This window comes from Heliangelus exortis, chromosome Z, assembly GCF_036169615.1.
Source record: "Heliangelus exortis chromosome Z, bHelExo1.hap1, whole genome shotgun sequence".
NCBI classification, from domain to species: domain Eukaryota; kingdom Metazoa; phylum Chordata; class Aves; order Apodiformes; family Trochilidae; genus Heliangelus; species Heliangelus exortis.
Window position 1 is genome coordinate 29536377 of NC_092454.1, and position 21708 is coordinate 29558084.

The window sequence follows — 21708 nt, forward strand, 5'->3', positions numbered from 1 at the left end:
ATAGGCTGGACTAGATGATCTGAGAGGTCTTTTCAAGCCTCAGTAATTCTGTGTTTCTGTGAATTTGCATTTTAAAAGTTGCCTGTTAACCCCAGGAGTTTCCTGTCTTTCTGTTGTTCAGTGAGTGTCAACAATGTACAAATCACTTCCATGACCATCACGCAGCATGGGAAAGTTCAACTGAAGCTTCAAAATCTTAAATACCTACAAGTATCTAAAGTGTAATTTCTTGATACTATTCTCTGCTGTAATGTCTGCTTTGGCTGCTGTGTTGTATACTGATATATTCTGGTTCTAGCATCCTCTCCTGCTTTTTAGAGTTAGCAGTCTTTTTCTATACTTCAGGGGTAATGCAGTTTTAATGCTGTCTGTAACTAACATGAAGGCAACTGCTTATACCTTTAGAACAATTTATTTAACAATTGCTTACACTCATTACAAAAAGTTCATAAGTGAGGACATTTAGATTGGCATGGTTGGCTTTTGCTTGCAAAACTTTATGGTAATGTATAACACAAGTAATACCTGTGCAAATATTTGCTTAAGGCTAATGAAAACCACAGTTTGTCCACTCTGAGTAAGTAAACAGTGGTTACAAGGGAATATAAATATATAATCTAATACAAGAGTAACATTTGGATAGGAGCAGAATACCTGCTATGTATATTTTGAAATGTTGAAACCTAATAAAATTTATGAAAACAGAATACAAATATGTCTCGAATTTAATGCTCATGTGAAGAACATTCTCTTCCTGAAAACATAATCTTTTTCCATCCCAAAGCTGAAGGATCAGTATTATGTCTTAGAAGTGTTAAGGCCAGCATGTTTAGTAGTTGCAGCTACAAAAGGCTGTTGCCTTTTGCACTCTCTGCACCTCAGAGGTAGAATCAACCAGTTTTCCAGCAATAAATGCTGCTACTTCCACACAGCTTGTTCTGCTATGATGTATGATTATGACTGCACTAATTTACTCACAGACATGAGCTTTTTTGTTGCATATGTTAAAAGAAAAAGACTTGCTTCAGGTGAGTATTTTTCTGTTGACACATCTATGAAGTGTCAGCTGTGGTTGTATGTGACATTCAGACAAGATTTTTTCAATACATAAGAAGCTGAGGTCATGGTTCACTGCCGTAAGTTAGCCTTGCATTCTAAAATTATGTTTTGTGTTTTGTTTCTCACATGTAATGAAAACAGTGGTTTATATCCACAGTATTTTTTGATGATGCAGAACCAGATCTGTTCCATGTTCAGCAAAAAGTTGAGTTCTGCCATTGCAGTCAAAAAAAGGTGAGAAATTTTGTTGTTTGCAAAATATGATTTTAAAAATGCAAAATTCAGAGCTCTGCAGTGGGAAGATACAACTTTAAAAATGTACTGCCAAGAGGCAGTATTGCATGTCACTTTCAGGACTCATTAAAATGGCAATGTAGAAGCCTTGAGGGTTGCTGCTGAAGCAAAGTTGTAATTGAATCATAGAATCATAGAATTGGCTGGGTTGGAAGGGACCTCAGAGATCATCAAGTCTAACCCTTGATCCACTACCGCTGCAGTTACCAGACCATGGCACTGAGTGCCACATCCAGTCTCTTTTTAAATATCTCCAGGGATGGAGAATCCACCGCTTCCCGGGGCAGCCCATTGCAATGTCTGATCACCCTCTCAGAAATTCTTTCTGATGTCCAACCTAAACCTCCCCCGGCACAACTTGAGACCGTGCCCTCTTGTCTTGCTGAGAGTTGCCTGGGAAAAGAGACCAACCCCCACCTGGCTACAACCTCCTTTCAGGTAGCTGTAGAGAGTGATGAGCTCTCCTCTGAGCCTCCTCTTCTCCAGGCTGAACAGCCCCAGCTCCCTCAGCCTCTCTTCATAGGGTCTGTGCTTGAGTCCCTTCACCAGCCTGGTTGCCCTCCTTTGGACCTGCTCCAGGACCTCGATATCCTTCCTGAACTGAGGGGTCCAGAACTGGACACAGTACTCAAGCTGTGGCCTCACCAGCGCTGAGTACAGGGGCAGAATCACCTCCTTGGACCTGTTGGCCACACTGTTCCTGATCCAGGCCAGGATGCCATTGGCCTTCTTGGCCACCTGGGCACACTGCTGGCTCATGTTCAGCTTCCTGTCAATCCAGACTCCCAGGTCCCTTTCTGCCTGGCAGTTCTCAGCCACTCTGTGCCCAGCCTGGAGCTCCCCATGGGGTTGTTGTGGCCAAAGTGCAGGACCCGGCACTTGGGTATATAATGGGTAAGGGTGACCTTCTAGTTAGCATGTTACAATCATTAAACTGAAGAATGAGAAATTATAGCAGAAGCTCCAGAAATCCCTCTCAAGTGACAAGTGCCTTGAGCCTGCCTGCTACTGAGAGCATTCCCTGCCATCCTTTGCACCAGTGGGTGAGGGAAGATGCTCCTTGCTTTGCATGCACTTAGGTGTGGCAGGCAAAGTGTCTTATACATCACTGTTTCACTTGGCAGCAGCCCTGTTGGCTAATGGCAGTGGCACTGTGACCAGGTTTTCATTTTGTTCTTTCACTGTTCACACGCTGAAGATGTCATGTATCCACATCTGGAAGCACTCTGCATGCTCATTTTTCCACCTCAGGAACTCTACTCTTTTTTTATTATTGTTTTTGAGAGGAATATAAGCAAATAATTTCCCACTCTCTTTTAATGCAGAAAAGTGTTTCTTGGCTCTGTTAATTACAGACGAATAACAAAAAGCAACTCTATCGAAGTTCATTTTTACATCTGAATTGTTTGTTTGTTTGCTTGTTTGTTTTTTAAAACCTGTAGCAGCAATGGTAATTTAAACAACAGGACAAACAGAATTTCTTTCCAAGAAAGCAACTCATTACAGCACCACTGGATACATTAATTTGCAATCCAAGAAGTCAAACAGGTGTTAGAGAAGGAAGAAAAAAATTTTCTTATCTAAACTGGACAAATTGCTCATTAGCAGATATATTGTGTGGTTTAGATATTTTCTTTCAAGTGAGAAAATATAAATATTTATACTTTATTAATAATTAATGCTATTTAAATAAATAAATAAATCTGTAATATAACTAACAGTGAAAATTTAGAAAAACTGCTAAAGCTCTAACATAGCTTTTAAACTTTCAGTTAGAATAACTGCTTTGCATTTTCAATGGCTAAAATGTAGATCAGGTGTTAGTTTCCTTTGCATCCTGGCATAATTTCTTGTATTTGTCCTCCATTTCCTACAAACCTAGGCAAATGTACATGTGCACAGATGCACTCAACACAGTGATGTTCAGCCACCAAGAGCGTTTGATCTGGTCAGGAGTGCAGGGAATGCTTGTGACCTGCCTGGCCACTCTACCTGCACACTGACTTACTTGCTCCATACTTACTCCACAGTTGTCAGTACAAGCTGAACTGTTAGTGGAAGAAAGGAATTAGACTTTTATTTCTGTGTATACCAACCATAGTTAATTATTTATTATGAAAAGGAGTTTCAGTAGAAAATTGAGAATTTTAAGTATTTGATCTAGAGACAAAACACTTTGCACGGAAAAAACTTCACTCTCTCTCAGAATTGAATCTGTTGCTTTTGACTTTATTCCAATTGGTCATGAGTAAAGCCTGTGGTAAGAATTAATTTTGACTAATGAGCAGCTGCTTCTCTTTGGACATAGTATTAGGTGTTAATATATTAACAGCATAACTTTGTAAAATCATATTTTAATAGGACTTACAGGAGGCAAATCCCAGGTGGGAGGTGGAGCTCCAAATAGCCGGAAGCATAGTTTTGCATCTACTTGGATCTTCTAAAAATTTGTGATGTTTGGAGATAGGAAAGTGCCTGGGCATCAATTTAATGATTTTATTTAAAGATGATTGTCACCCTATCGTCCCTTCCATCAGTCTTGGTTTCTTACAATATCAGTAACCCAGATCTCTTGCCTGGCTATCCAGGTTTCTCAAATTGGTGTTTAGTATCAGGTACTAGGATCTGAGAATCAATTATTCATTGGTCTCTATTGTATCCTTTCTGTCATGATGATATAAAAAACATTCCTATAAGTAATTTTAACCATTCCAAAAATGCTCTGATTAACACAAGCATGGTATTTACTCTCACTGGCTGTAACTGTAATCTTCGAAGACTGTTGCTACAATTCCTGCTTTTGAAAAAGAGAGGGAAACCTACAGGAAGGTTTTGTTATCCTTTGTAATCTGTAGAAAGATTTGTTTACACTTAAAATAGTTCCACTGCCTGTAGTTGTTCAGTGTCTGTAGCGATTCCACTGCCAGTAGTTGTCAATCCTGCCAGAATAATCACTAGAGTAGGTAATGGCAGCTTGTACTGTATTCTTTTACACTCACATGTGATCTATGTTCATTTTATATTACCACCTAGACTGAGGGAGATTAACATTGTTTTTAGTTACAAATATAGGAAAGCATTTAACAGCGTGCTAAGAAATAAGCCCATTTTCAGGTATCTGTCTGAGTAAGAGTGTTTTTCTGAATTGGAGTGTTAAAGATTTCAGCCTAAGGCTGTAAACAAGACTGGAATTTTTGGATTCTAAGTTATTTTCCAGAAAAGAAAAAAGAGCACTGTGCAAATCATTGTTTAACTCGGTTGATGGAGTGTTACACTCATAAATCATGATTATTTTCAACTTTTTGCTTGAGCCTATTTTGTTTTCTCAGCCAGAAGCAATAAAATAATCAATCATGTAATAATGCCATGGATAATTATCATGTTGCTTGGTGTTCTCTAGGTTACTACAGGTCTGTTTGGAGCCTCTATTGGTTGTATTTAAGCTGAGATTTTAGAGCTGAGGTGATGAAGAGCTTTGGAATATATCCAGAATTGTTTTACTTTTTTTTTTTTTTCCTGCATAGTCCTGCATTAACAAGGATCATTTGTTATGAAAAGCAGAATGACTTAGTTTTTTCCATGGTCCAAGGCCTGTTTAATATCCTTTCTATTTTGTCTTAACTGTTGAATATACAGTTGTTATGAAAAGCTATGTTTATGATAGCTTAGTTGCATTGTTGCTAAATTAGAAATTACCTTGAAATGTATTTGTAGTTTAAAAAACCTAAAGTATTTTTCTGCTCTAAATAATGTGGAGTTCATTCTTACTTATTAAACATTCAGAACTGTTTTATTGGCATAATTAATGTCTTAATTTGTTTCCAAAAAGTATTTTGATTTCTGCCTTGTTTTACTAGGAGCAAAGCTAGCTGTCTGTAGTGACTCTAAGGTGTCCAGGATTAAGTTTTAAGTCTGTAATTCTGTGACAAGTTGGAAATGGCATAAATCACCACAGTCATCAAAAACCTTCCTCATGCCCTTTCCTGCCCCAGTTTCTTTCTTCAAATGCTTCTCCCATCCTTGTGCTGACTCAAACACTCATGCAGCTGCACCGAGAAGCACATCAGTGTGCTAACCTTTCCTCCTCTCAGCCTCTGGGCAACTGAGGGACAAAGAAATATCAGATATGTAGGTGATTTAGGAGATTTTTAGGTGCCCACATGCTTTTGTAAAACCTGGTAGACATCTGTCTGCATTTTGTGGTATCAAATGTTTTTAGCAGTCTGGCCCAAGTTTACTTGGCCAGGACTTTTCCGAAAATCCTCAGAACAGAAAATGGGATTTGGATATTCCTTTGTGCACGGTCAGTTCCTGTTTAATGACCTCTATGTTGTGTTGTAGAATAAGAGGAGACAAACTTCATTGTAATTTTTACAAAAGAGGGATTTTTTTCTGTGAATTAATAGAATAGTTTGTAATCCAGAGGTTATAATCTTCAGAATTTTGTTGTGTACTGAAAATGGTGATTTAAAATTAGTGCCTTCTTTTGCATGGGTGCTTTTTGTTTTATAATAATGTTGCAGTAGCTCTTAATGAAGGTTCCTCTAGGAATACAATATGAATAAATTTTAATCTTTAGTTTGTCTCACAACATTTCTGAGCTTTCTTTTTAAGAGGCAAATATAAAATGCAGGAGGACGAATTTAAGTTATTTGATCGATAAACTCAATGATGAGGGCTTTATAATGAAAGAGTGAAGGCTAACATGCAATTGAAAATTCAACTCTGTTATTAATGTAAAATATGAATTAGCAGGATAAGGCATTACAATAAATCAACGTAGTCATTCAAGTCTGTTTTGAACCCCAGGAAATACTATTTTAATACATTATCTGATTTTGTTCTTTCTACCCTGACTTCACAGTACTTGGCAAGGCACCAGGCTGATGACTAAGATAAATTTCATTTTCAGTGTAGTTTTTCTGTTTTGGAGGTTCATTGCAGCTCTGTGTGGAAACCAAGAAACATTCCTTCCCAGTGGTTTTGTGCTGGTGGCCGGCTGATTTCTGTTGTTTTGTTTTAGAGTGGTTTGATGGTAGGTTAGTAAGGATTGTTTTAACAAAGGATGAAGTCCCTGCAGGAACCTTGTGAAATTTGTGAAGCAAACTTTTCATCATGGACTTTACTAGTTTTTCTAAACAGACAACTGGTCTATCTCGGACCAGTCTGTGAGCAGAAACATTCACAATAACAGATTAATGCAATGTGCATTCACAGTAACAGAGAAAAATGCAATGGGCAGATTCCATTATTATGCATTTAATTGACAAAAGGATAACAAAATACGGAATTTTGAATATCTGTTAAGATGTGTTTGAGAAATGAGGTGTCACTGTGATGAATGAAACTTGTTTAGCATTTGTGTATGTTCGGATTTTATTTTAAATCAATGATAAATTTTCTGTCCAAAGCAAACAGTGAAGCATTTCTACACACTATGAACATCAGATCTGCCTTCTGTGCCCTAGTGTAGTTCAAGAATTTGCAACAGACTGTTATTCCTGATGTTTACTAAAATAAAACCATTTAAATATAGCTATTACTATAGGCAAAATAAAAAAAAAATCAAAAGAGAGAAAAATTCACACTAGTGGAACAAGAGATGTGTTTCAATAAGGCATGCTTATCAACTGTGGGAATTTATTCTGTATAACTCTACCCCCCTTCTTGTAAAGGGTTTCTTGCCTAAGTTTTCCAGTAGCTTTCTGAAGGCTCTGTGTCTTGCAGCCTGGTATTGGGATTGGTTTTGCTTTAGATATACTTACTTAATGTTATTTTGACATTATAACAGAGCAGGGATAGAAAAACCCTTTATAATGGTCTCACAGTGAGAGCTTTTTATTACTATGAATTCAGCTAAAAGTAACATAAAAGAATTTTTGATGGCTAAAGAATAAATTTAAATCAAGTAGTTAGCATACTATCCTGTGAACAATATGCTTTGCAAGCTGATAGCAAGCTAAGCTGATAACAAATTCCTGTTTTTTAGAGCTGACAGTTGTCACAGTGACTGCAACAAAAAGTGCAGGTTATTTCCCCCACCTTCAGCTATTTTTATGTGAAGCTGAGGCAATTAAGTAACGTGCACTGTGGAGATTCTTATCTTCCGTAAGTATGAAGGGGACACGCTGATTTTATGCTACAAACTGCATCTTTTGTAAACTATTCACTACCCTTTACAGGTCTGCAAGCTCACTCTGCAATTGGTTGCCAGGGGCTGCAGGTGCTGGAAAAGAGAAATTTCAATGAAAGGCCCTAATTCAGCAACCCAAGCAGCCTACCTCCCCCAGCCAAAGCAATCAGATTGGCAGCTGAATCAAAGGGCACAGTGGGGCCTTTGTTTGGGAGCTCCAGAGGTTAGTAATTGACAGAAGGTCAACAAAGTTTTATGAAGAAAAGAACAGAATATTGAGGGTATTAGACTGAAGAGAGGGAGTTTAGGAGTTTTATGTTATTAGAAGAAAGTCAGAACCTGAGTAAAAGGTTACAGCCATAGGAAGCATACTGCTGTCTAATCTGAAAATAGCTTCAGCTCCAGGAACAAGCTTATTGGTAAATGGTAGGAGTGTCTGAAAAAAATCTGCAGATTCCCTCACTGTATCTACGGGCAATTGTTTGTGTTGGAGAATTCATTTGTAAGCTTTGGGATTTAAGATACAACGTAGAGGGATGGTTTTACGAAAGATCTTAGGAGTTCCTGTTTCACCGGTGGAAAAGAAGCACTGGTTGTATCTGTGCAGTGTCACATGGAACAGATGGTTATCTTAAATACCACCCTGGAAAATTTTAATTTTCTGAGACCTGCGTGTTTCAAGAATGCTAACTCTCAGTGCATGCTTAGTCTCCTTCAGACTAAGCAGGTATAACAGTCATTAATTTTTTTGTTGTTGTTCTTGCTCATGTTTGGTAGACCATCCTCTTGGCACTAGTTGTGTCTCAGTTTGACCCTCAAGTATCTTGATGTGGAATACAAAAGAAAGTACTAGAGTAGATTAGAAGGATTCCTACTACTACTTTTGTGTCCCAGTATGATGTTTGCCCTGTTTGCAATAGCTTGAGATTGTTGACTTATGTTCAGTTATGATTCATGTAAGCCATTTCAGTGTTGGCTTCTGTGCTGGTTATTACACATTTCCCTGCTGTATTGTAAATACTGTAAAAAACCCTCTTTGTTCCTCTGTTTTTCCAGGAATTGATGTCAAACTGATGGGCCTATAATTCTTTGGCACTCCTTTTTCCCTCTTTTACCCTTTTTAATAAATAATGGGAACTATTTGTGCAATTTCCCATCTTTTAAGATCTCATCTGTGCTATCCGAGAACTGAAAGACAGTTATTAACTTTGCATGGCATTTTATCAGCCAGCCCTTAACTACTCTAAATTAATCAGGCCCACTCTGGCTGAAAATATTTGACTTTGTTATTCTCTTCCTGTGTGAGGCTGAGGCCTTGGCTTGTCCCTGTTGTCAATTATGAAAACTGCCTCCTTATGACTGGCTTTTTGATGAAGATTAATGTGTTGGTTTGATGTTTGCTTATGGCCATGAGCATTTTGAAATCTGTTTATTGCAATTAAGTCTCAAGTAATGAATGATCTGCAAAATCTGAACATTTTACTGTAGTAAGTCAGAGGAACATTTTGTACAGCAGAAATATGGAATTTTTTTTTTAATATTATTTCTTTTTTGGACTTGAGATTTTTCTTAAATTGAAATAGCTTGCTTTATTGCCCTGAAAAGTTAAGAAATTATCTGTTGTGGAGGTGAGCAGTTTAAAAGAGGTACTATTTACAGCATTTACTTTACTGTGTCATCCCCGATAAGAGGGGTATTCCTAGGAATCTGACATGTAGCACATCAGGCACATGCAGCGTCCTACACTGGCTATTGGTATTTAGGCAGAGTTGCTGGTTAGTCCTGTCTGGTCATGCAATATGCACAAAGGGCAGACACTGGTGATCTTTTCTCCCTCACACTATCACTGCAAACATAAATTTAAGAAGTAGGTGTTTAGAAATAAGCAACACATTTAATGTCTGAGCAGAGAATATATGGAAGTGAAAAATGTAGATTACAGGAGCAGACGAGAGATATATGTAAACTTTGGCTCTTGGGGCTCGAGCAAAAAGGAGATGCTGAAATAAAAGTGTAGGAATACACTTAATATCATTGAGTGCCATACTCAGTATACTTTATGCTGGGTACATACCTAGCCACCAGCCATTCTGAGCTCAGGAGTTCCTTACTCGCATAGGATTTCTATGAATTAATTAGGTCTGAACAGATTTCCATGTGTCTCCATTATTCTCATACAGCTCTGCCTTTACTCTCCTCCCCTGTCTGCTTCTCTTTTGTTAGTAGCCTTGAGTTTAATAGCCTGTATACCCTTTAACCATTTCTTTTTTGTCTTTGCCATGCCAGGAACATCTGGGCCACCCAAATCCCTCTGCTAGGAACTCTTTCAGGCTTGACTGTGCATGCTTGAGCAGACATTTTCTGTACATACCTGCACAGCTGCCTAGCCTGCTGTGGGGTTCCTTATACACCAGGGTGGATATGTTCATGGAGACACTTTCCAGATGCCATGGTGATTGATTTGTCTTCAATTAGCTATGTATTTATGTAGTAGCATGCTAGTTAGCATATAACTTGCCGGTGTGAGTTGATAATATCACATGTAATGTTAAAATGAGCATTTCTCTCCTTATCAGTTTTTAATAATAGCAATTCTGTGGGTTGCTGTTTTTCTGCCAGATTTCTGTTTCACAAGTCTATCTTTTTTCTTAGCATTGTTTGACAATGCTCTAATTGCGTTAGATATGAAAAAATCTGTGACTATCCAGTTGCATCTAAAATCAGTTTAATGAACAGTTGCATTTTTTCTAGAGGTACCTGCTTAGTGATCAAGACTGACACTGAAAGCTGGGCAACTAAAGTTACCTTAAGAATTTCTCTCCCCTTCAGGCAGTAGAAAAATATACAAAAGTGTTTCCAGAAAAAAGTGGAGTAGGAAGAAGAAAAGTAAAAAGTAGGATACCCTTACTGAAATTTTGAATAAACAAAGGAGGAAATGTGACATGAATTAAAAATCAGAGGGTGACATGAATAGAGTTGTCTTCAAACAAGATTAATACTTCAGTCTTTTAGTCCTAGCATGAAATCTGTACTAAGTTATCAATGTAAAATGAGAATACACTGAGAAAAATATTCAACAGGAATACACAGCTTCTCCTTGAAGCTCCTGACAGCAGGATTTCTAAATTCTGTTTTACTCCAGAGGAAAATGTTTTATTTGGTTATCTGATCCAGAATAATTGATTATATAAAAAACTTAATGCTTCATATTGGTTCCCATGCTTCCAGTTCCTGGTTTTAAGTTTTTTTGTACAGAGATTCTAGAGTTCAAGATTGGAATTCCTACTAAATGTGTGTCACGGTTTAACACTGGCCCAGCAATTAAACCAAATAATAGATGCTCTCTATTAATCCCCCTTGCTTCCCCCCTCCCTCCGCCCCCTTCAAGTCCCTCTCCTCAGGGCTGTCCTCAATCCTTTCTCCCCTCAACCTGTATTCATGCATGGGATTGCCTCAACCCAGGTGCAGAACCTTGCACTTGGTCTTGTTGAACTTCATGCAGTTTGCACAAGCCCACTTCTCGAGGCTGTTCAGGGCTCTCTGGATGGCATCCCTTCCTTCTATCATGTTGACTTCACCATGTAGTTTGGCATCATCAGGAAAACTCATCAAACACATAAAAATATCATACATAAAAATATCTTTGTTTTGAAAAGCTTTAAAGTGGGTGAAGAGTCTAGAGAATAAGTCTTATGATAAGCATCTGAGGGAACTGGGGTTCCAGTCTGGAGAAAAGAAGGCCGAGGGGAGACTTCACCTCTCTTTACAACTACCTGAAGGGATGTCGTAGCAGGGGGATTGGTCTTTTCTCCCAAGTAGCAAGTGACAGGACAATAGAAACTGGACTAGGGGAGGTTTAGATTGGGTATTAGGAAAAATGTCTAAAGGAAAGGTTGCTAAGCATTGGAACAGGTTGCCCAGGGAAATGATTGAGTCACCATCCTGGGAGATATTTAAAAGACTTGAAGATATTGTACTTAGAGACATGGTTTAGTAGCATGCAAGGTAATGGTTGGACTTTTTATCAAAGAATCATAGAATGATTTGGGTTCAAAGGGACCTTAAAGATCATCTAGTTCCAACTACCCTGATATGGGCAGGCACACCTGTAGTGGAACCTCTGGAACAGCTAAACCAGGTTGCTCAAAGCCCCATCCAACATGGCCTTGAACACTTCCAGGGAGGTTTCTGGAAAATCTGTTCCAGTGTCTCATCACACTTGCACTACAGAATTTCTTCCTAATGTTTAACCTAAATCTACACTCTTCCAGTTTAAAACTATTTATTGTCCTATCATGACCTAAAAAGCTCTTCTCCAGCTTTCTTATAGGCCCTCTTCAGGTACTAGAAGGCCACTATAAGATCTGGAGTGTCCTTTTCTCCAGGCTGAGCACCCCGGTTCTCTCCGCCTGACTTCATAGGAGAGGTGCTCCAGCCCTCTGATCATCTTCGTGGGTCACGTCCGGTCTTCCTCTAACAGCTTCTTGTCATTTCTGTGCTTTTCTTTGGCCATCCATCCCCAATTCTTCAGTCTGCAGATGAAGAATATCTGTAATTTCTATTGGCCAGTGCTGGGAATGGTGGAAGATGACATCCCTTCAAGCCTTAGTTGTTCAAATTTGAAAGACAGTGTCTTACCAGCAGTACAGCGCTGCCTTCAGCCATCACTCTAGTTTGTGTGTCTGAGAATGAGACAAAACTGAAGTAGAATCAGTATTGCTGCCAGCCTAGGAACCTCAAGCAGTGAGAGATCAAGGGCAAGATGTAGTGACAAAATGACAATACTGGGACAAAAGAAATACTTTCATACCTAAGGTAGAGGATGTCTATGATTTCTGTGTCTAATGTTTTCTGTTCTCAAATAATGAGTAAAAGGAAAAATAAAATATAGCTATTTTTTCTTTTTTCTTTTTTCATAGTGTAGTGGAAAATAGGGGTGGGGTTACTTATGTTTCATCAGTGTGGCTTCCAATCAGAGTAGGGTTTAGTCTGAAGGAAAGGGAGCGGGGACAAAGGAAGGAGGGAGAGCTTTTTCCCTGGTTTCATTCTACCCAAAACATCATTATGTACACTCCTGACAAACCTACAGCAAAAACCCAATCTTTCGTTGTGAATTCTGATGAACTTAGATTTGTATGCTCTCTTTGAGATATGCCGAGGTCATAAGGAATTTAAATAACTGAACGTAAATTAAGCAAGACAGAAGTATGGGGGATGTCATTTGAGAATCTGTTTTAATAAAAACATCCCTAGTGCTTGATCTGATTCATGAGCATAGCTCTGTTCTTCGCAGCATTGTAATTTCAAAAGGGAAAGTGGATTGACTAACTCCTGTGTTCTAATGGTCAGACTTTTCTAAGGTCTGCAAAAGCAGAGGAACATGGGAGTATGGTCTGCTCATAGCAACTGCTGGCTAAATTCTGTTTTTAGCTTGTTCTATTTTGTTAAACACAAACAAGGAAGGCATGCAGACTGTATGTGTTTGGAATAGTTGTCTGATGGTTATTATGTTTTCATTTGCGGGGCATATTTTCCAGGGATGTATCTGAGAACAGGGTAAGAAAGTCAGCAGAGGCAATGTGTTTGACATCCAGAAAGAGAATCTGAAAAACTGTAATGTAACTTGAACAACAAATTTATGCCATGTTTTAACAGATGTAGACAAACTTATTGATTTTTTCCTGGGGTGGCTTTCAGGAAATGTTTCTGTTCTTTGTAAAACTGAATGAATTTTATTCTGGTAAGAGCAGGAAATTAGTTTTTAAAGCTGTTCATATTGGCCAATCAGAAGGCAAGTTCACAAGGTAAACTCTTACACAATGGATACATCCTGACCTTACTAGTAGGTGTCTCTTGTGTCTTAGGTGTCTTAGGATCTGGACTGACTGAGTTTGCTGAATTCATGGTTGTAACAGTATTAAAGAGAAATAGTGACTCAGAACCTCAATTCAACAATTTATTTATTTTTCCCTAGGTGAAATGGAAATTCCAGATCCAAATGACCCCATAGGTCATGCAGATGGACTCGAGAGACCAATTCCAACACCTAAAGGTAAAATTTATTGTAATTACTGCCCAAATATAAGTGTATTTTAGAAAGGACCAGAAAAATCCTGTTATTATCTGTTCACTTGATTTACCTATGAATGTACATCTGTTAGACAGGCATCCTTGTGTGAGTTAATACTTCTGATTCTAAGAAGGGATAGCAAGGTTACAGGACTACATAAAAATTAATTTTAAAGCTTATTCAATCCATATGCCCATCTCATCCTCCCCTCAAGAGGTTAAATGTTTGACTTAAACACAGAGGGCTATTGTTATCTTTGGAGAATGTTTTCTGTCATGTTGGTGCCATGGAAATGATTTAATTTTGTTCAGTGGCACAATTGGCATCTATAAGTAAAACTTTGGTCTTAGTATCTCTAAATATCTTTGGTTTGAGGTAATTAAATCTAGCCCATAGCAACATAAGAATACTTACTTTTTAAGTAGCTCTAAAGATGTAAAAAAACCAACCAACCAACCAAGAAAAATCCCAGATTGTAATGGCAGAATTTCTAGCAACTTGTTAGCTCATATTTTTATACTTTATCACTTAAACTATAGGCCCAAGCACCATTTTGGGATCTGAAAATGCATATATTTATTGTAATTCCAATGGCAATGTGGTGCATCTTCCTCAAACGGTACCTTTTCAGTGTTCTACCTGAAGAAACATGTTTTCTTACTTGTAATACCATTTTTTTTTCATTGTATTGATGCAGGGCTGTAGTGAAGTCAACCCTATACTTAGAGAAAAATCAGATAATCCTGTTAGCATGAAGAGCTCAGCCTGTTTTCTGCCTTATTATTAGCATTCTCAGCAGGATGAGCACATGAAGCCTGTGGCACTGTAAGGTCAGATATTCTTCTTGGAGCTTCTCTTCCAGAAGAACAGAATTTTTGCCGGTACCTTTTCATACAGTCTCTGTTCTCACAGGAAGCCAAAGTAATGTAATCCTTATTGTGCTTCACCTGAACACTAGTTAGATTTCTTACCTGCACTGTGCTTATAAGAAGCCTTTTTTTTTTTTTTTTTTTTTTTTTTTTTTCTTCCCCCAGAAACTTCCATCAATTCCTGACCTTAAGAGGATAGAAATAAGACATGGTATTTCCATAAATAAAAGAAAATGTGTTTATCTTTGTCTTATAATGCACTTACTGATCATGCTGTGGGACTTTGTCCCTCTTATTTGGGAGGAAGCTTTGGTGTATTCCTCTTCTCAATCCGTTTCTGCTTCCTGAAGCTCCCAAATTATTTTAGAGAATTAAACTTTGTTGTCCATTCAGCACTGTATACCGCAGTTGTTTTATCCACACCACGCTCATGTACTCACTACTTATGACGAGAGAATGTCATGTTTTCTTTTAACTGCATCTTACAGTCTTATTTACTTGGAAATTTTGGTTCCACTTCCACTCTCTTGTTGTGTCTGAACTTTCAAGGGCATAGACATAAAATATTTTCTTCATGTGACACTACTTGGTTAAATTCTTTCTGAGAAAGGAGTTGCAGTTATTTCCTTTTTCTGCAGGGCTACAAGCAATACCTGTCTGAGGAAGTAATTAATCACATCACAAACATTTCTACATCATAAGGAATTTGTATTTCCTTCAGAAAGGAAAAAAGAGACCCTTGTTCTTACATGACTCATTGATACAGGATCAGTTGTTAGCTTCCAGGATGCCTGGTCAGGAAATGGCTTCATTTTACTCACCTTTTATTTTTATTTTAAAATAAATTAAAAATCTCTAAATAAGCAAAAATACCTTTCTTAATTTTTTGTGTTTGTTTTTTGGTTGGAATTTTACTCCGTGTGTTTCTGTATGATAGTGAGGTAGCAATTTTTGTTTGAAAAAAGCATTGGGCAGTTCTACTTCTGAGTTTGTGCATGCCATTGAGACCATCACACTGACCTGCTTTCCTTCCTTGAGATATGTTCAGTAAGTTTGATTTGGTTTTGACCTCTATTTTTCCCTGGTTGTAGAATAGATTCAAACACATTAAATTAATAGTAAATAGGCTTTAATAATGCCTCAAATCAAAGCCACCTTAGAATTACTATGTGTCACCATCTTCTGTAAAGCCTCCAAAAGCCTGAACCATGGTCTGTCTCCAAAAAAGTAACCGGGCTAAGTAATGTATTATTAATATTGTGCACTTTCATAAAGTTGTATGTCCGTTCCTACAAGAGAATCTAGATTTCACATAGCTGATCACATGGGACCGTGACTCAGCTAGGGCTTTAGCAATTTGTCTTTCGCTGTTTCTTTTAGGTGAGCATCTGAACCACCAGAAAAGCACTGCCTCTGAGCAATCTTTCACTGAAAACCAGAGCAGAACAGTGAGCATTTGCAGTAGAAGAATTTAAGTCTTCTTTGGATTAAAAAAAAAAGGACTGATTACAAATCTTCTTCCAGTCCAATGAGTCTTTGCAAAGATATTCTTTTCCCCAATCTTGATTTCAGCCAAGCATCTCTTGGTGGCTTTCTGTTCTGCAACAAGCACTCTAACAAATTGTCTCTGGTTCCTAAAAACTCTTTCTTGCTCATTTTATAGAACTGTGTCAGCTCTGTGCTCCTCTCTTGTAACACCCAGCCTTGCTGTCTGCTGAATCTTGCACTGCTTTCTGCACACTTTCATGCAGTCATCCAACTCTTCCTGCCAGGGATGCTGGGAAAGGAGGGAAGTTCCCTCTCTCTCTCACTGCAGAAGAGCATAAACCATGATAAGGCCAACAGGGAGCTTTCCTTTCTGAAGAGCTGAAAAATGTATCTCTTAATGGTAAATAAATGTGAGAGTTGTGGCAAAGTTTTTTGTTGGTGGTGAGCACTGCTGGTACTCATCACAAAGGGTCTTGCTGCTCACAATCTCATAGTCTTAAAACAAGTCTGAAGAAGGTGTTAAATGGTAAAATACGAATTCTTCTTGCATAGATAAGATGCCAGAAAAATCTGACATCATAAATAATGTCTGTTGGTGGAATTGTTAGAGCAATACACTCTAATAGCTAAAGAAATATACGAATAAGGGTAGCCTACAATAGCAGAGACACTGAGAGAGCTAGGTTGCTCCAGGAGACACGATGCCTTGAGCTTCTGACCTTTAACAGTGGCTTCTGCACAAGCTTGTCTAGGAACTTATCCTGGTTCAAGCGGTAGATACCAAGATACCTTGATTGATACCAAGCTGTGACTGGACTATCCTCATTGATTTGACCTGACATAAGGTAACCCTTCAGGAAACATTTGTATGTATTTGAAAAGTGATGGCTTTTTATCTAAAAAGTTAGTGGTGATCCAAAGAACAGTCTACATCCTAAGTGCACTGTTGTGACCCCCAAGATCTGCTCCTTAATGTGCAGTAACCTAGGGCAGTAACCTAGTACCTACCCCTTCACAATCTTATCTGAGTGTTCAGAAAACAAGAAAACCATTCCACCTCACAGAACTGAATTCTTGGGTGAGGTAGGCTCTTCAGTTCTTCCAAGTATGAGAAAATACTGCCCAGAAATTAATTTCCTGATGCTATTAAAGGACCTTAAGCCCACTAATTTCACTGTGGGGTACAATGTACACACTGTGGCAGTATTTCAGTGCTAATTGTGTTTCATTACCGAATTGACTACAGTTTGTTTCAAAGTACATTTGAAGATCGAGTGCAGGGTCCTGCACCTGGGTCAGAACAATCTGCATTATCAGTGCGGGCTTGGGAATGACACTGTAGAAAGCAGCCCTGCAGAAAAGGGCTTGGAGGCGCAGAGGGACGAGAGTTGGATGTGAGCCAACAGTGCGCACTTGTGGCCCAAAAGGCCAATTGCATTCTGGGCTACATCAAAGGGGCATGGCCAGCAGGTCAAGAGAGGTGATTCTGCCACTTTGCTCTGGTAAGACCTCACCTGGAGTATTGCATCCAGCTTTGGAGCCCTCAATACAGGAAAGACATGGATCTGATGGAGCAGGTCCAGAGAAGGGCTACAAAAATGATCAGGGGGCTGGAACACCTCTCCTACAAAGACAAGCTGAGGGAGCTGAGGTTGTTCAGCCTGGAGAAAATAAGGCTCTGGGGAGACCTAATAGCAGCTGTACTTGAAGGGGGCCTACAGGAAGGCTGGAGATGAACTGTTTGCAAGGGCCTGCAGTGATAGGATGAGGGGCAATGGTTTTAAATGAGATTTAGATTGCATGTTAGGAAAAAGTTCTTTACCATAAGGGGAATGGAAAAATGGAACAGGTTGCCCAGGGAGGTAGTTGAGGCCTCCTCCATGGAGATATTCAAGGTGAGGCTTGACAAGACTCTGAGAAACCTGATCTCATTGAGAGTGTCCATGATTACTGTAGGGGGGTTGGACTATATGATCTTTTAGAGATCCTTTCCAACCCAAATTATTCTGTAATTCTACAATTCTAATTCACATGCTTCTAGCTGCATTTTTTTGTACACTGAGAATACAGATAGTAAGGAAGTGGGAGTGCAAGTGGTGGGACTGATTTAGGCTGTAAAGGTATCAACTTATCTGGAAACAATATATAACAGTGTAGTTTCCTTATCTGCTCATGTGAGTTTTGGGACAGGTGCCACCATCCCTTCCATTTACTAACCTGGATTCAGTATATTGGTGGTGGCTGATCTTCATATTCTGATTAAATAAAGCAAAGGTGTGAAAAACTGGGAAGACTGTTTTGTATTTAGGAATGTGGTCTGTGCAAGAAATCACAAGCCTTGCAATTCTCTTTCCCATCCATATTAGGATGGGGATTTTTCAGTGTATTTCTAGTCCTGATTTACTTGTCAAAAGAGTAATTTTGCTGGACCCCCACCAGCTGCTAAGTTGTCATGGTGTGATACATGTCCCATTTGGGAACAGTGATGTCTTTCTCAAGTCACTTCCTGTTAATAGTAAGTCATTCCACAAGCTAAAGTATGCTCCCTAGGCAAATAAAGACATGCTGAATCTGCTTCTAATGGAGAAATAATTGGATTAATTTCTTAAAATATTTTCACAAAGTTTCTTTTGACTGTATGTAAGAGTATATTAGGTTTCAAATGCCATCATAGAAAGCTGTAATTTGAAAGAATTGTGGTGAGAGATACGATGTTCTTTCATTTATATCTGACAAAATGAGCAAAGTGTACTTTGAAAACAAATATGAGGAAGGGTGAGGAGGTAAAAAAAGAAAAAGTAGAGGGCTGAGGTGGAAAAAAATCCCACATTTCTTTTTAAACAAAGCATAATATGTATATATTTTAGTGGGTTTAACACTGGAAAGCTTTATGTCATGAATATGAAAGTGCTCTAAGTTGTGTGCAGTTATGCTGACAAAAAATATTTGGTTTTTTGTTATTTTTTTTTTTTTTAAAACCCTGGTTTTAAATTTTGACTATCTAAACTATCTTAGAAACTGGACATTCAGTACTTGTTTCCCTTGTGCAATGCAGAAAGAAAAGGGAATGAACTGTTCCACAAAAAAGGGATGATCAGCTCGTCACATACCCTCATTATCTCAAGAACACAGAAAAATGTGGAAATCATTATGGTATTATACATGTCCACTTAGTCAATTTATGAATTTGGAAATCCATTTAAGCTTCTCTTGCTTTTATTTCTTCATTTGGAAAACAAGATCAATGATATCTTCCCATCTAATGAGACTTCGATATTCATACAAGATTCAGAAGTTCTAACACAGAAAGAGTTGCAAATTTGTAATAATTGGTAAAAATGGAGACAATAATGAAGCTGGTTTGAGAATTATTAATGCATAATTATTTTTTAAATAATGGGGGATGGAAGGAGGAACAACAAATTATTAATAGAAACCAAAAGTCAAACTGAAAAAGCTGAGCCATAATTAACATAAAGAGGTTTGAAGTATTTTTTACATTGAACTTCAAAATCAGAGTTTAAATCTTAAAATAACAGGAGGAGAGCAATACATTTTGCATTGTGTTTATGCCAAGCATAGCATAATGTATGCTTTGAGCCAATAACTTGGATATCTAAGTGCAACAGTAATTATGAATACAGCTTTAAAAAATAACCATATTAGCTCTTGGAGATAGTTGCACCTTTTATATTTTTAGCTTAGTATTTATTCTTGTGCGTATCTTGACAATGATTTGACATATGCAGGAAAAAAATATTTTAATATTCTTGCCAAAATATGCAGAATAGACTTGTCATCCAAATTTTGACTTGCTACGGGACTCTGTGAAAGGTTTATATAAAATTTATTTCATTTAAAAAATATGAAGTACTGGCATCTTAACCAAGGCTTTTCAAAATATGAAAGTTTTGCCAGATTCACATCAGTCATTTCTCTAAGCTGCTTTGTTCATAGGGTATACTGAGTAGGATAGTACAACATAATATAAAGATTTAATATTGTCCTCTTGTAGCTAATTGACAGAACAGTTCTTACGCTGTTCAAGCAAAGTAAATATTAGTACTGGTTGCACACTATGTAAAAAAAAAAAAAAATAATTAAAGAGAAAATTATTTTAAAGCGTCCTTGCTTTACAGCAAATGCAGAAACATCTACCACATAATTTTCCTTTTGAAATACTTTAAGCCAAGCCATAGACCACTAAAGGCAAAGGAAATATTCTCCTTCATGTCAGTGAAATAGAATTGTTTATAATTGTTTATAGTAAGACATTTACAAGTTTAGTAGGGATGTTCATACATAGCAAGTCCAAAATATTTTATACGGAGTTTTTATTCCTTTTTCAAAGGTATGTCAGTATTAAAACAGAGTAACAAATCTGCTAAGAGTTTTAAAAAATTCTAGTTTTGTAATGCATAACAGAAAGCATAGGACGTGAGTGAAATACATGTTACAGTGGCCTCACATTCATTTTTCCTCTATACTCGTCCCAATGAGTATTTATTGAGGGAGGGAATTAAGTTGGAAAAAATTTGCTTTGCACACTATTGAGGTCCCTGTTCATCTTGGGAAATGGCTTGTTTTTTTCCCCAAACCATTGCATCCACTAGCATCCACATAGTACTTATGGTGTGATGTGCATCAGAAAAAGTAACTGCAGATTATCACCGCATAAGTTAAATAAAGAAAATATTGTTTAAAACATGGTTGGTTAAGTTCCACTTCTTTGAGAGATTTGCAATTATCTGTTATCCAAAGTGGGCAATAAATAACAGAGCACACAACAAATGGCTGCTTGCTCTGCCATGCTGTTACTTCACACTCAGTAAGTGTAAATACCAGACTTGAACATAATGTCTCAAAAAAGAGATGAAACAGTCCAAGAGTGTGCCCTTCACACATGGGCACACTCATGGCAGAGATTGTGGATACGCACTGAGCTGCATGATTGCTCCTAAGCTGCTCTGCAGAATGCTAAAGAAAACATTTCAAAATTTAGTAGGTTAAAATATTAGTTATAACTGGGTAATACAAAGAACTGCAAAAAATACTGTGGAATTGGCAGGAGAAATAATGAACTAAAATTAAATTCTGACCTGCAGAAAATGTCTTGGTACTCTGACTTCCGAGGGAGTGTATCTAATCACACTGGGACTGAATTAACTCATGAATGTTTTCTTCAAACTGCTTTTCGTTTTGTTATAGTTATTAATAGGATATGATTCATAAAATCATATAAATCCTATTTTTGATTAATGTGGTAATTTGAGCCTGGATAATAACAAAGTTTGAGCTGCTCACTCCCTCCTCCCCTCCATTGTGGGATGGCAAGGAGGAAATTCACCTACAAGACAAGAGGTATGAGAGCTCCACTCACCAGTTATGGCTATGGGCAAAACAGACTCAACTTAGGGAACAATATCTATTTAATTTATAATTAATCAAATCAAAACAGGGCGAAGAGAAAACAAAAAAACAGAGCTTAATTACTTTACCCCACCTCTTCCTTTTTCTGGGGTCCAAATCACTGCTCCCCATCTCTCTATCTCCTCTCCCCAGTAGGACAGGGGAACAGGGAGTGGGGTTTTACAGTCTATACATCACAGGTTTCCTGCCTCTCCTTCCTCCTTAGGGGGAAGGATTCCTCACAGACTTCCCCTTCTCCAGTGTGGGGTCCCTCCCACTTGAGAAAGTCCTTCAAGAACTCCTCCAGTCTGAGTCCCTCCCGCAAAAGGCACAATCACTTAGGAGCAAACCACTCCAGTGCGGGCAGCCCACAGAGCCATTGACTG

At 38.1% G+C, this 21708-nt stretch overlaps 1 protein-coding gene across 3 annotated transcripts in view; it reads left to right on the top strand.

The window, feature by feature from the left end:
• Nucleotides 1–21708, top strand: part of ROR2 (receptor tyrosine kinase like orphan receptor 2) — a 161978-nt gene that overhangs the window by 99030 nt on the left and 41240 nt on the right. For 2 of the 3 annotated variants that reach the window (XM_071731417.1, XM_071731414.1), the window contains exon 2: nt 13461–13538. In XM_071731417.1, the coding sequence (XP_071587518.1) occupies nt 13461–13538 (78 nt within the window). Of the gene's footprint in view, nt 1–8344; nt 8380–13460; nt 13539–21708 lie in introns of those variants that run through there. The other variant, XM_071731413.1, reaches the window with a different exon arrangement.